The sequence below is a fragment of the Pantherophis guttatus genome, chromosome 7 (genome assembly GCF_059756535.1).
Source record: "Pantherophis guttatus breed Tessera chromosome 7, ASM5975653v1, whole genome shotgun sequence".
In the NCBI taxonomy this organism is placed as follows: Eukaryota; Metazoa; Chordata; class Lepidosauria; order Squamata; family Colubridae; genus Pantherophis; species Pantherophis guttatus.
Window position 1 is genome coordinate 86894821 of NC_142069.1, and position 13802 is coordinate 86908622.

At 44.1% G+C, this 13802-nt stretch overlaps 1 protein-coding gene across 2 annotated transcripts in view; it reads left to right on the forward strand.

The window, feature by feature from the left end:
• PRKAR2B (protein kinase cAMP-dependent type II regulatory subunit beta) overlaps window positions 1–13802 on the forward strand; it is a 78926-nt gene that overhangs the window by 55180 nt on the left and 9944 nt on the right. The window contains exons 4-11 of one of the 2 annotated variants that reach the window (XM_034433625.3): window positions 307–390; window positions 2727–2833; window positions 3138–3291; window positions 5174–5275; window positions 8464–8538; window positions 11411–11476; window positions 12004–12142; window positions 13468–13641. In XM_034433625.3, coding sequence (XP_034289516.2) covers window positions 307–390; window positions 2727–2833; window positions 3138–3291; window positions 5174–5275; window positions 8464–8538; window positions 11411–11476; window positions 12004–12142; window positions 13468–13601 — 861 coding nt within the window. In that variant the 3' untranslated portion in view covers window positions 13602–13641. Of the gene's footprint in view, window positions 1–306; window positions 391–2726; window positions 2834–3137; window positions 3292–5173; window positions 5276–8463; window positions 8539–11410; window positions 11477–12003; window positions 12143–13467; window positions 13671–13802 lie in introns of those variants that run through there. The other variant, XM_034433624.3, reaches the window with a different exon arrangement.

Here is a 13802-nt window from a genome sequence, read left to right on the forward strand (position 1 = left end):
TCCATACATCCATACATCCATACATCCATACATCCATCCATCTGTAAAATGCAATGCATGGTTAAAACACTTTCCACTATTACTTTTATTGAAATTCTTCTTTAAACAATGGAAAATTTAAGATTGGCATATTGTTTTCATTGTGGTTCTTCGTATTTGTAATAATGAGATTTAAAAATCTTTCTCATTTTGTTCACAAAACGTAATAACACATCCGTATTAATTTGGATTATGCCCAGTCCTTTGAAAGTCAACTTCTCCCAAAAGTAGTCTCAAGAAAACTTAACTTATAATGATTTCTTCCAGGTTATTCACCCTAAAACGGATGATCAAAGAAACCGGCTGCAGGAAGCTTGCAAAGACATTCTCTTATTTAAGAATTTAGACCAGGTAAGAATGACTCTTTTTATGCAGTCTGTCTGTCTGTCTGTCTGTCTACAGTAGTGGCCAAAATTGTGGAAACCTTTTGGGAAAAGTGTATTTTTGAGGTTTGATGGCTAATAACACCACTTTTTTTGTTTTGGAGTTTCAAGAGAATCCTATTCCACTGCTGGAATGGCCTGGGAATAGCCCAGACCTTCACCCAATTGAAAATCTATGGAGCTGACTAAAGAAACTTGTTAGTCAGAAGCCACCCAGCAATAAAACCTAGTTAATAGAAGCCATCATTCAATCTTGGTTTCACATGAGAACAGCTGCAGAGCTCAAAGACTTGGTTCACTCCATGGGAAGACGTTGTAAGGCCGTCATTCATGCTAAAGTGTGGAATTGGGATCGTAGAAACACCCAGGAGCATAGAAGAATTCAGAGGCAGATGCATAAATAAATGTCTTAAACATATTTATTCATATAATAAATCATATTAACTATGTACAACAGAGATCAAGTCTCATGAGGAACAAACATGAAAAGAGAGAGATGGAGAGAGCGAGGTGGAAAAGGTTGGAGGGGGTTTTATACTCAGGGTAAGCCCCTCCTTTCCACATAGGGGTGGAGACACTCTCTGCCTCCACTGGTGTCTATGTGACACATGTGCCAATGGCTTGCAAATACTTGACCTAAAGGTTACCCAGCTAAGTATGAACTGACATGGTGACAATTTTTGCATATCTCGTTTTTTTCTACGTGTTTCCCTTTTCTTCTTTAGAAAATACACTTTTCCCAAAAGGTTGCCACAATTTTGGCCACTACTTACATTTCTCTCTCTCCCTCTTCCTCTCCCTCTCTCTCTCCTTCCCTCCCTCCCTCCCTCTCTTTCTCCCTCCCTCCCTCTCTTTCTCTTCTATGTTAAGTTATGAAATTTTGGAATGTTTTCAGAAACGTTGCAGATAAGACATGAGAGAAGCAAAAAAAAAAAAAAAGAGATACCAACAATGGTTCACACAGTACAGGTAGTCCTTGGCTTACAACAGTTCATTTAGTGACCATTCAGAGTTACAATGGCACTGAAAAAAATGTGACTTACGACCATTTTTCATGGATACGACCTCTGCAGCATCCCCACGATTCATATTTATAACACTTGCAGTGTCCCGGGGTCACATGATCCTCATTTGTGACCTCCTGACCAGCAAAGCCAAGGATTGAAATTAAGATTCACTTAACCATCATGTTACTAACTTATCAACTGCAGTGATTGACTTAACAACGGTGGCAAGAAAAGTCGCAAAATGGGTCAAAACTCACTTGACAATTGTTTAACTTAGCAACATCAATTGGGGGCTCAGGTGTGGTCGTAACTCATGGACAATTGCACTTAAGGGGCAGAATTTGTATTTTAACCTTGTAACATACACAACAACTTCTTTTTGCCTTTGGTTTATCAGTTTCAAATGTTCTTTAAAAGTTAAGCTGCTAAACCAAGGCCCGGATAGAAAATTCTCTTCTCCGTCTCACGATTCTGCTAAGAAAGAGGGAGAGGATGCATTTGGGCTAGAGCAAGGGTCCCCAACCTGTGGGCCGTGGGCCACTACTGTGCCGCGGGCTTATCGCCACCGAGTCTCTGCGTCAGAGGTGGTATTCAGCCGGTTTGGACCGGTTTGAGCGAACCGGTAGTGGCAACCTGCGGGTGGGGTCGAGTGTGGTGGGTCGGGTGTGGTGACCTGTGGTGAGCCCCTCCCAGGCGCAATCCTGTCCTATATTGCTGTGTTTTTGACGCCGCAGACATGTGGACGGCACACGCAAGCTAATTGCCATGTTGTTTGACGTCGCACGCATGTGCGGACAGCGCAAGTGAATTGCCGTGTTTTGTGACGCCGCACATGCTCACATTTCCGGTGCGAACCGGTTGCTACAGTATGTGAAGCCCTCCTCTGCTCTGTATGCGAACGCAAGCCCACTCGCATGAGCCTCCTTTTGGGCGCTTGCGGTCCCACTCATGAGAGCCTCACCGTGAGTGTCGCGGGCGCTCACCCACACATGTGCTTGCCCCTCCCACAAAATCATCCCCTCTTTCCCTCCTTCCCTCCCGCTCCGGGCCGCCAACCGGGAAAGTTTGGGGAACTCTGGGCTAGAGAGAGTCATGGGTCACGTCTAACAAAGAGAATGGGACTGTTGACCGCAAGACAACCCGAAGATGAATGCTGAGCTTCAATTTCCAAGGAACCATCTTTGGAAACTGGTCTTCAAAAAATGATCCTCTTACTTTTGCGTTCTTAATGAAGGACAAAGCGGATGATTTAATTCTCATGTCAGTGACTGCAATAATCAAATTGATGGATTAACAGGAACAGATGTCTCAGGTCCTGGATGCCATGTTTGAAAAGCTGGTTGACGGAGGAGAGCACGTCATTGATCAAGGAGATGACGGGGACAACTTCTATGTAATTGATCAGTAAGTATCCATGGCAGTGGTGGAATTCAAATTTTTTTACTACTGGTTCTGTGGGTGTGGCTTGGCGGACGTGGCGTGGCGGGCGTGGCAGGGAAAGGATACTGCAAAATCTCCATTCCCACCTCACTCCAGGGGAAGGATACTGCAAAATCAAACTCTTTGTGCATGTTGCAAAGGTGATGATAGATCTTACGGGGAGTTTTCCCCTCGAAATTTGGTCGTGTGGAATAAAACTTGTTTAACGATGCAAATATTGCCTTTTTCCAACGCTTGTCACAGCTGGGTTTCATTTTGCGCTTTTCAGAGGGACCTACAATATTGTTGTGAAATGCGACGGTGTCGGAAGATGCGTTGGCACCTACGACAACCGAGGGAGTTTTGGCGAATTGGCTTTAATGTACAACACACCCCGAGCGGCTACTATCGTTGCTACTTCTCCTGGCACCATTTGGGGTTTGGTGAGATATTATTTCTTCCTGTTGGGTCCTTGGTGCTCTCTGAGCTTGGAGGTTTTCTCGCAGACGTTTCATTACCAAACTAGGTAACGTCATCAGCACCTCCATAAACGGTTCAAAGCAAGTGGAAGATTTTCTGATTCGTCATCGTCTTTTAACCACCTCATAATCCTTCGCGGGGTGGAGTCTTGGCAACTGAATGGAACTAGCGGAGTGTTTAATGGCCGGATGCCCTTCCTGTCGCCAGTGCGGAGTTTTGTTTCAGCAGATATATTCTCATTGTGCCCAGAGAGAGAAATGTCTGCCTCTACCTAGGATTGAACTCACAGCCTCCTGATTGTGAGGCGAGAGCGCCACCTCTAGGCCACTGCACCACTCATCCATGTCTGTAATTGAGTATCGCTCCAAAACAAGGGGAGAGTTTTCCCAGCTTCACCAGTATGAGAAATTACAAAAGAATTCAAATCCAGGAGAGCCCAGATATGGGTGTGTATATGTGTGTGTGTGTCAGAGAATCAAGAACGACAGCCACAACTGTGCAGCCAAAATCCTGCCCCATTAGCGCACTAAAAAAGGGTGAAGTTTCAACCCAGGTTGTAGTCGCCATTTGGGGGCGGTTTTTATTTTTTTAAAACTCTCTCGCAGATGCCCCCGTTCGAATCTGTTAATACCTGGAGCTGATTGCACAAAATGTGCAAGATAGCTTGTGTGGAAGAAAGAGGATGAGAACAGCTCCTCCCTAATAGTTCCCAGAGTATATGCTTTATAGTGCAAGCAGTCTGCTTTAGTTGGCAAGATTCTGTCTGTAGGCGAGGAACAATAAAGGGACATACTTAAGAGAATTTCGACAGGGGTACCTTGTTACTCGATGTTCTGTCCCCGTACCACACATGCACCCCCACAGACGGCCCGGAGTTAATAAGCCATACGACAAAACTCTTTGAAGATAAAGCTGGCAGCAACCCAGTGGCTAGCTGCCAATTCAGACTTTACTCACACAAAACAAAGATTAGACTGCAAGCATTCCGATAAAACAGGCAGAGTTTCAACAATACAAGGATTAATCCAAATGCAGTCCGATAAAGCAGGCAAAGTCCAGTAACGCAGAGATCATGGATTATTTCCAGTTTTTGCTCGTCACAAACTGAACCGGCCACCACACCCACATTTATACCCTGTGGGGTGTGGTCCAGTGACTCAGCTAATCTCTGGCACGCCTTCCCCTCTGCTTCGCACGCTTCTCCCTGCGCCTCTGCCGAGGGTCCAGCCAGCACTTATCTTCTTCATCGCTGTCCACCTGTGGCTGCGGGGACGTGCTTGGCTCTGGGCCTATCGTTTGGCCTTCGGTGTCCTCCGGAGGCATTGCCAGAGAGGAGGGTCCTGGAGAGGGAGGCCTTGCCAACTGCTCTCCCTCACTCTCAGAGTCTGCATCTGTCGATAGCCCAGGCTCAGGCAACGGAGCCACAACACTCGATTGCTTTGAAACTCATCAAATTTGGTACGCAACTCATTTTGACGTGAAACTTTTTGTCCCGGTGATCATCGTTTGCTTGATTCTCAACGCACAAGCTAGAAGTTGTCGTTGCCGGGTGCCTTGTGACTCACAACCTTATTCCTTATGGAAAAAGTATGGTACTCATCGTTTTTGGTACTCATTACACTTCCTGGAATACCGCTGTATCTTGATTTTTGGAGGCTGACACTTAACTGAGAATTAAAACAGTCCACTGAACATGGTTAGGCTTACACGTGTGCAAATACACATCAGGTTCTTGACTAACCACCACAGAGCATGTACCATTTACTGCCATGAAAAAAGACTGCTTGCATTATCATGAATGTCGCACACGCTAACTATTATTTGTGCATTGTTTTATTTTTTTAGGACAGAGTAACGTTTCGAAGGATCATTGTGAAAAACAACGCGAAAAAGAGAAGAATGTATGAAAATTTCATTGAGTCGTTGCCCTTCCTTAAATCTTTAGAAGTAAGTGCAGCTTGCTAGACGTATCTCAGTCATTTTGCGCAGAATGTGCTGTTTGGTGTCAAACAATAATGTCATAGGTGCATTTACAGATTTTCTATCATAACTGACCTTGGTACCCTGTGTGTAATCTTGGGGGTTCTCCTGGACTCACGATTCCTGCTCGAAGAGCAGGTGACGGTCACGGCCAGGAGGGCCTTTGCGCAACTGCGAGTTGTGCGCCAGTTACGCCCTTTCCTGGGCCGGCAATCCCTACTCACCGTCACTCATGCCTTAGTCACTTCCTGTCTTGACTATTGCAACATGCTCTACATGGGGCTGCCCTTGAAGAGCATCCGGAAGCTCCAGTTGGTGCAAAATGCAGCGGCCCACACGGTTTTGTGCAGACCTCGGTGTGCACGTATATCATTTCTCCTGCGGGAGCTGCATTGGCTGCTGATTTGCTTTCGGGTGCAATTCAAGGTGCTGATTGTCACCTTTAAAGCCCTTCATGGCTTGGGACCAGGTGATCTGAGGGACCGTCTCTTGCCGGTCACATCTTGTAATGCTCTCTACATGGGGCTCCCCTTGAAGAGCACTCGGAGGCTCCAGCTAGTCCAGAATGCGGCCGCGCGGGTGATTATGGGCGCAACTCGTTGTGCCCACGTGACACCCCTCCTGCGCGAGCTGCACTGGCTCCCAATGGTCTTCCGGGTGCGATTCAAGGTGTTGGTCACCACCTTTAAAGCGCTCCATGGCATAGGACCCGGGTACCTCCGAGACCGTCTTCTGCCACCAATAGCCTCCCACCGGCCAGTCCGCTCCCACAGAGAGGGTCTCCTCAGGGTGCCATCGGCCAAGTTATGTCGGCTGGCGACACCCAGGGGGAGGGCCTTCTCTGTGGGAGCCCCAACCCTGTGGAATGAACTGCCCCCGGAAATGTGTAAGATCTCCGACCTCCGGGTATTTCGATGTACACTCAAGACCCTGTTGTTCCGCCAGGTTGGGCTATCAACATAACAATTTTAAATTGGGTTTTAAATTCCTGGGGTTTTAAATTGAGCCGAATTCATTTAATAATTTTAAACTATTTTAACTGATGTTTGTCTTGTATTTTTAATAGGCTGTACACCGCCCTGAGTCCTTCGGGAGAAGGGCGGTATAGAAATAAAATTATTTATTTATTTATTTATTTATTATTTATTTACCCGACCCATTTGAGCAGGGAGGCAGGGAATGCTGCAGGTTCCATCCCCGAGGGAGATACACCTGGTGGGACTCAGAAAAAGGGGCTTCTCAGTGGTGGCTCCCTCTCTCTGGAACATCATTCCCCCCCCCAGAGTTTAGAAAGGCCCCCACCCTAATTCTCTTCCAGAAGGCGCTGAAGACCTGGTTCTGCCAGCGGGCCTGGGGAACCCAGAGCGGGATGGAGCCCATTAAACGACTCGTGTGATCGGCTGTCGCTGGGGCGGGAGGTGGGAGTCAGGGGTGATTTTATTACATTAATTTATTTGATTTTTTATGAGTCTTACTGTTTTTTTATATGTGGCTTTTTATGTGCTGTAAGCTGCCTTGAGTCGCCATGCGCGAATAAGTGGCAATATAAATCAATCAATCAATCAATCAATCAAATAAATAAATAAATAAATTTCAATTGTGTTGTTTGTGAAGGAGAAGGAACTTGAGCTATTCCAATTTTACCATTCTCAAGTCAAGTCTTACATAGTTTGTAAATCATACCTGTTTTTATCATTGAGGGCTAACGGAGCCAGAGTCATTACTCCCGGTTGTATCTCTTGAATGCCGGGAGGTTGTAATTACAGGTAGTCCTCGACTTACGACCATAATTGAGCCCAACATTCAAGTTGCTAAGCGAGACATTTGCTAAGTGGATTTTGCCCCGTTTTATGACTTTCCTTGGCCCAGTTGTTAAGTGAATCACTGCAGGCATTAAATTAGTAACGCGGCTGTTGAATGAATCTGGTTTGACCCTGGGACACTGTGACCGTCATAAATACGAGGCAGTTGGCAAGTGTCTGAATTTTGATCACATGACCGCCATGGTCATAAGTGTAAAAAACGGTCATAAGTCATTTTTTTCAGTGCCGTTGTAACTTGGGACAGTCACTAAATGGACTGTTCTAAGTTGATGACTACCTGTATAGATATAGTTATAGATATGTCTTGATTCTGGTGCATAAATATTTCTTGATGTGTATCTCTAAATATATGCTAAACTACCATCAAGTGTACGTTGTACGCAACCTGCCCTTTCTCTTAGGAACTGGTATAGTTTTATTTTCTTTTTTTTTTAATTTTTTAAAAAGTTTTTTATTAATAATTCAAAATTAAAAACATTGGACATAGATATGACATCACTGGTCCCAAGCATCTTCCAACACTTTAAACTAATACATAATATACTAATGATTATATAATAATATATTTCTTAAACCTTATACGTTATTTAAACATAATATAATAACTTATTTACAATTGCTAAATTCCAATCATCATTGCAAAAAAACAACAACAACATGCAAATGTTCCTTTTAGAGTAATTTCTACCAAATAGAATAAACGGTACCTTCGTTGTTCAGCTAAATTGGTGTGAACTTTGCTGCATCCTATCTGCATTTCTCCTTTATTTTCTAAATATAAAACATCAGCGCGCTATTCCAATTTTGCCATTCTCAAGTCAGGTCTTATATATTTTTCTAAATGGTATCTTAAATATGTTATTGTGGCTAGCTCTATGAGTTCCGAACAGAGGTGGGTTTCATATAATTTAACAACCGCTTGGCCAAGCACTGAAAATGTGAGTGGGTGCACACCTTCTGCATTTTCTTAGAAAATATGGCTAAATAGAACGGCATAGCTTCCGGGTGGGCCCGCAGGTCGCTCCTACCAATTCGCCCAAACCGGCTGATTCCCACCTCTGGTTTCGAAGTGGGATTTAGCATGAAATTTGAAACTCGTGTAGAAAGAAATCTATTGCAACAATGGGTTCCAAAAAGAAATTTGAAATTAATGTAATAAGGGCAGGGGAAAAAACCTCCTCAAAACTTTGGAATCCATTTCAGAGCTCAGCTACAAAACAAATTAAGAGTACCACAGCACGTAACAGCAACAGTGACGAATTCCATTACAGTTGTGAGATTATAAAATATGTGTGTGTATATTTACAAAATCTGTTTTATTTTCTGTTTAAGCTTTCTGAACGTTTGAAAGTGGTGGACGTCATAGGTACCAAAATATATAAAGACGGGGAACAAATAATAGCTCAGGTAATTACTTAATTGTTCTATATATTTTTTAAAATTTTTGTTTATTATTTATTATAGTGTTTATTATTCTGTTGCTCTCTAGTTATTTAAAAGCACAATGATTTGTTACTATAAAGAATTGTCTGAGACAAAACCAGTGGGATTGAAAAAAAAATACATAGCTGAAAATTTTGCATGATTATACGTAGTCCTTGTATCACGACCTCTTTTACAGCATCTGCTCAAAGTTATGACGAAGCTGAATGAAGGGGACTTACGACCAGTCCTTGAAGTAGCAGCTGTTGCAGCGTCCCAATGGCCATGTGATTGTGATCTGGGAGCTTGGCAAGCAGCTCACAATTACAGTGGTTAGTCTGGGAGAAAGAATGGCAGAACCAAGGAGGCGGAGTCAAAAGAAGGATCAGCCTAGAATCCCTACGTAGTCACAAGCAAACTAAGTCCAACCTCCCTTGAATTCCATGGCCCCTTACCTAACTCAAAGCAGATGCCGACTGTTAGTTGAGAAGGTTCCTCTGCGTAGGCTGTTTAGCAACAAATCAGTTTAATTGAATCTTCACGCGTGGACTTGGTCTTTCATGCCTGACAGTCTCTTAGTCACGTGATTGCCATGTGCAATCTTGCCACAAGGACGAGATGGTAAGATACTGTCGTTGATACAGTGGACATGAATTTGGGCAAACACCAGGAGACAGTAGAGGACAGGGAGACCTGCCGTGGTCCATGTGTGCTGCCGTGCTGTAGTTTTTATTTTGATGAGCTGTAGTGTCCTAGTTGAGATGGTATACCATTTTCCCACCTGGAAAAGAGAGTGGTTAAAAGCTTTTCATCTCTTTCTTTTTTCATGTCCCCTCCCTCCCTTCTCAAAAAGAGATATTGATGATGGCTCTCTAACACCTGGATTTCTGGAAGGTGGCTTATTCTAACTCTCCTGAGTTAAGAGATATTAAAGGATGGTTGAGGCACAACATAGTTTAACCCCCCTGTAGAACCCCCCTGTTCGACCTACCATAACTTAAACCTCTAAATCAAAACGATCTTTGCCTCCATTTGTTGAGAAATAAATATTAGACGTAGATATAAATATATCTATTTATATATAGCACTACAGAGCAAACAGAGTACAGTCACCATGTGCTTTACTGCTGCTCTGTTTATCTGTAACAGGAAACTTTACTTGGAACAAGAGCATACAGTATATACCAGTGATGGCTAACCTTTTTGCCGTCACGTGCCAAAAGCGGGGGGAGTGCGGGAGAGTCGCGCACGTGCGTGCCCACACCCATAATTCAATGCCTGACCCGCTTTTGATATGCGATGGCACGGTGGGCCTGGTAGGCCTGTTTTTTGCCCTCCCCAGGCTCCAGAGGCTTCGTAGGAGCCTGTGGAGGGCGAAAACGGCCTCCCCCCCCCCGGAGGCCCTCTGGAGACCAGAAACGGCCCATTTTCCGACTTCCGGTGGGACCGGAAGACCTGTTTTTCACCCTCCCCAGGCTCCAGAGGCTTTCTAGGTTCCTGGGGAGGGCGAAAACGGCCTTCCCCACTCTCTCTGGAGGCCGAAAACAGCCTGTTTCCCAACTTCTGGTGGGCCCGGAAAGCCCCAAAATCAGCTGGCCGGTGCATGCATGCACGCTGGAACTGAACTAGGGCAACAGGTATGCCCACAGATATGGCTCCACCTGCCACCTGTGGCATGCGTGCCAAAGGTTCGCCATCACGGGTATATACCATAGATCCAAACTTGTAAACACTGCCATCTACCGGCTGAATATTACTGTAGTTGTTGCATAGAAATACATTCCAGCAATGAATTCCAACGGTTTATTAGAGATCAAGTGTATTGCAGTAGTGCAAAGCCAGAACTGAAAATCGCACACCAAAATCCTTAAGTTCAACTTTTCCCTCCCTTTACTGTCTCTCATTGCCCCTCCTGGTGCAACCAATCCGGTTACGGCAAGATGTTTTCATAACGGTCAGTCCAAGTATAGTTTGGTATGCAGCCCCTTCCTTCTTCCCGCTGGGTGACCTTGAGGCAGCCTCTCGAGGTGATAACAGTACTTACTTTCGCTTCCCCAAGCATTCCCCCCTTTCTTTCCTCTCCCCACAGTTCATGGCAGTCTGTTACCGCTTAGCAGGGAAGCACCAAAGTATAAGATGGCAGCTGACAGCAACTTTTTTTATCTTTCCCCTGAACCAGTTAGACAAAGCACACTATATTTCTCTTAGCACAAATCTTAAGAATACAGGCAGTCCTCGACTTACAACAGTTCATTTAGTGACCATTCAAAGTTACAGCAGCACTGAAAAAAGTGGCTGACGACCATTTTTCACACAACTTTGGCAGCATCAAAATTCAGATGCTTGGAAAGTGGTTCATTCTTATGACGGTTGCTGTGTCCCAGGGACATGTGATCAGCTCTTACAACTTTCTGACAAGCAAAATCAATGGGGAATCCAGACTCACTTAACAACCATCTTGCTAACTTAACAAATGCAATGATTCACTTAACCACGGTGGCAAGAAAAGCCATAAAACGGGGCAAACTCACTTAGCAAATGTTTCATTCGGCAGCGTAAATTTTGGGCTCGGTTGTGGTCATAATTCGAGGACAACCTGTAATTAGCAAATGATTAATTTGTAGAGAAGGTACAGCTACTTTTTATTCAGCGCCTGCTAAATTTCTTCAAGCGCCGACAATAATATTACTATTATTTTATTTGTACCATTTCTGAGATTGACTGATCAATCGATGAATTTATTTGGGCATTTTTTAAAAAAAAGTTTCTACTTTAAAAAAACAAGAACTGTGGAATTACTAAACAATTGTCTTTATTTTCTTTTATTTTTTTTTTTGTTATTCTAAATTATCTGTAGGGAGACACGGCTGACAGTTTCTATATTGTCGAATCCGGAGAAGTGAAAATTACGATGAAAAGAAAGGTACCGTCTCTTTCAAACCATACAAAGGTTTTTGATTGATTAAGTTAAATTGAATAAAATAATGTAAAAGGTAAAGGTTCCCCTCGCACATGCGTGCTAGTCGTTCCCGACTCTAGGGGGTGGTGCTCATCTCTGTTTCAAAGCCGAAGAGCCAGTGCTGTCCAAAGACGTCTCCGTGGTCATGTGGCCGACATGACTCAACGCCAAAGGAGCACGGGACACTGTTCCCTTCCCACCAAAGGTGGTCCCGATTTTTCTACTTGCATTTTTTTACGTGCTTTCGAACTGCTAGGTTGGCAGAAGCTGGGACAAGTAACGGGAGCTCACCCCGTTATGCGGCACTAGGGATTCGAACCACTGAACTGCCGACCTTTCGATCGACAAGCTCAGCGTCTCAGCCACTGAGCCACCGCATCCCTTTTTAAAATAATGTATTAACACTGAATTTATTAATAAAATGAATTTCAGCTTGGCTTTATTGGGATAAATGTTTGGATGGTTGTTTTTTTTTTTTTCCCCCTTCTCAGGGCAAACAAGACATAGATGGAAACGAAGCGGTGGAAATTGCCCGCTATACCAGAGGGCAGTATTTTGGCGAATTGGCACTTGTAACGAACAAACCTCGAGCTGCCTCGGCCTTCGCGCTTGGCACCGTCAAGTGCTTAAGTAAGTCAGAGGGCCTTCCATTTTGGAACATAAGTTTGTTTCCGTTTTTGGGGTAGCTTTTTTTTTTTTAATTAAAAAAAAGTCAACAAAAATTTAGTTTAGTTTTAGTTTTATTGAATTTGTATACCGCCCTACTCCCGAAGGACTCAGGGCGGTGAACAGCCATAAAATAAAACAATATAAATACAAAATTTAAAATAGAATAAAACGAATTAAATAATTTGGCTGAACAAATTTAAAACCCCAATACTTTAAAACCAAATTTAAAATTTCCATTTAAAAAGGGGAAAGACGTAGGTCTTTAAAAAAGCTTTATACAGAAAGAAACGAAGAACAAAACAAACAAGACATTGAATATCAGAATAGACCTGGAAGGGACCTTGGAGATCTTCTAGTCCAGCCCCCATTTCAGACAAGTGACTGTCTAGTCATGGCTTAAAAACCTCCAGGGATGGAGCATTCACAACTTCTGGAGGCAAGTTGTTCCACAGGTTAATTGTCCTCACTGTTAGGAAGTTTCTCCTTAATTCCAGGTTGCTTCTCTCCTTGATTAGTTTCCATCCATTGCTTCTTATCCTGCCCTCTGATGCTTTGGAAAATAAATTGACCCCCTCTTCTTTGGGGCAGCCCCTCAAATACCGGAAGACTGCTATCACGTCTCCCCAAGTCCTTTCTTTTCTCTAGACTAGCCAAACCCAAATCCTCCAACCGTTCTTCATATGTTTTAGTCTCCATTTACAATTTCAGAGAAGAAATTTGTCCATAGAAATAATTTACTTTCCTGCTCTCCCCATGGTGTATCTAGAAGCGGGATTCAGCCGGTTCGGGAAAATCGGTTGTTAAAATTCTGCCCAGTTTGGCGAACCGGCTAATCCCACCACTGGCTGGCCCCTCCACCACTCGTTTTTTGGGCTGTTTTTCATGCTATTTTGGGGCCCTTTTATGGGCGTTTTTGGGCCTGAAAACGGCTGAAAAATGGCTCGGAAACGTCCTGAAAATGGCTGAAAAACGCCCTGAAAACATGGCCCAGAAAGCGGCCTGAGAAGTGGCCTGAAAAGCGGCCGAAAAAAGGGCGGGTGGAGGGGGGGTGGGCAGTCAGTAGTGGGATTAGCTTGAACCGGTCAGAATGGCTGAATCCCACTTCTGCCTTTGAGGCGAGTGGCCGGGAGGCGGAGCTCAGTGTAATGAGTGATGTTGAATTGGCCACGCCCGCCCAGTCACATGACCACTCGGCCACGCCTACCCAGAACCAGTGGTTAAATTATTTAAATCCCACCACTGGGTGTATCTGCATGTAATTTCTCTCTCTTTTTTTAATATTTTAGTTATGGATGTACAAGCTTTTGAAAGGCTATTGGGACCTTGCATGGAAATTATGAAAAGGAACATCGCGAACTATGAAGAGCAACTGGTGGCTCTCTTTGGAACAAACATGGATATTTCTGAGCCCAGCGCATGAAGAACGGGAGCCATACAACCTGTGTATGACAAATAGCACAGTATGAACATAACGTCTTATCTTCCTATAGATGCTAAGCATTGTTCTTGATTTTTGCAGGGGCTTCGATTCCTTTGCGGCTCCCCTGTCTCAATTATTATTTTTATTTGCCTTTTTCTTTTGTACAAAGTCGTTCAGATGTATCGGTACGCGGCGTAGGCA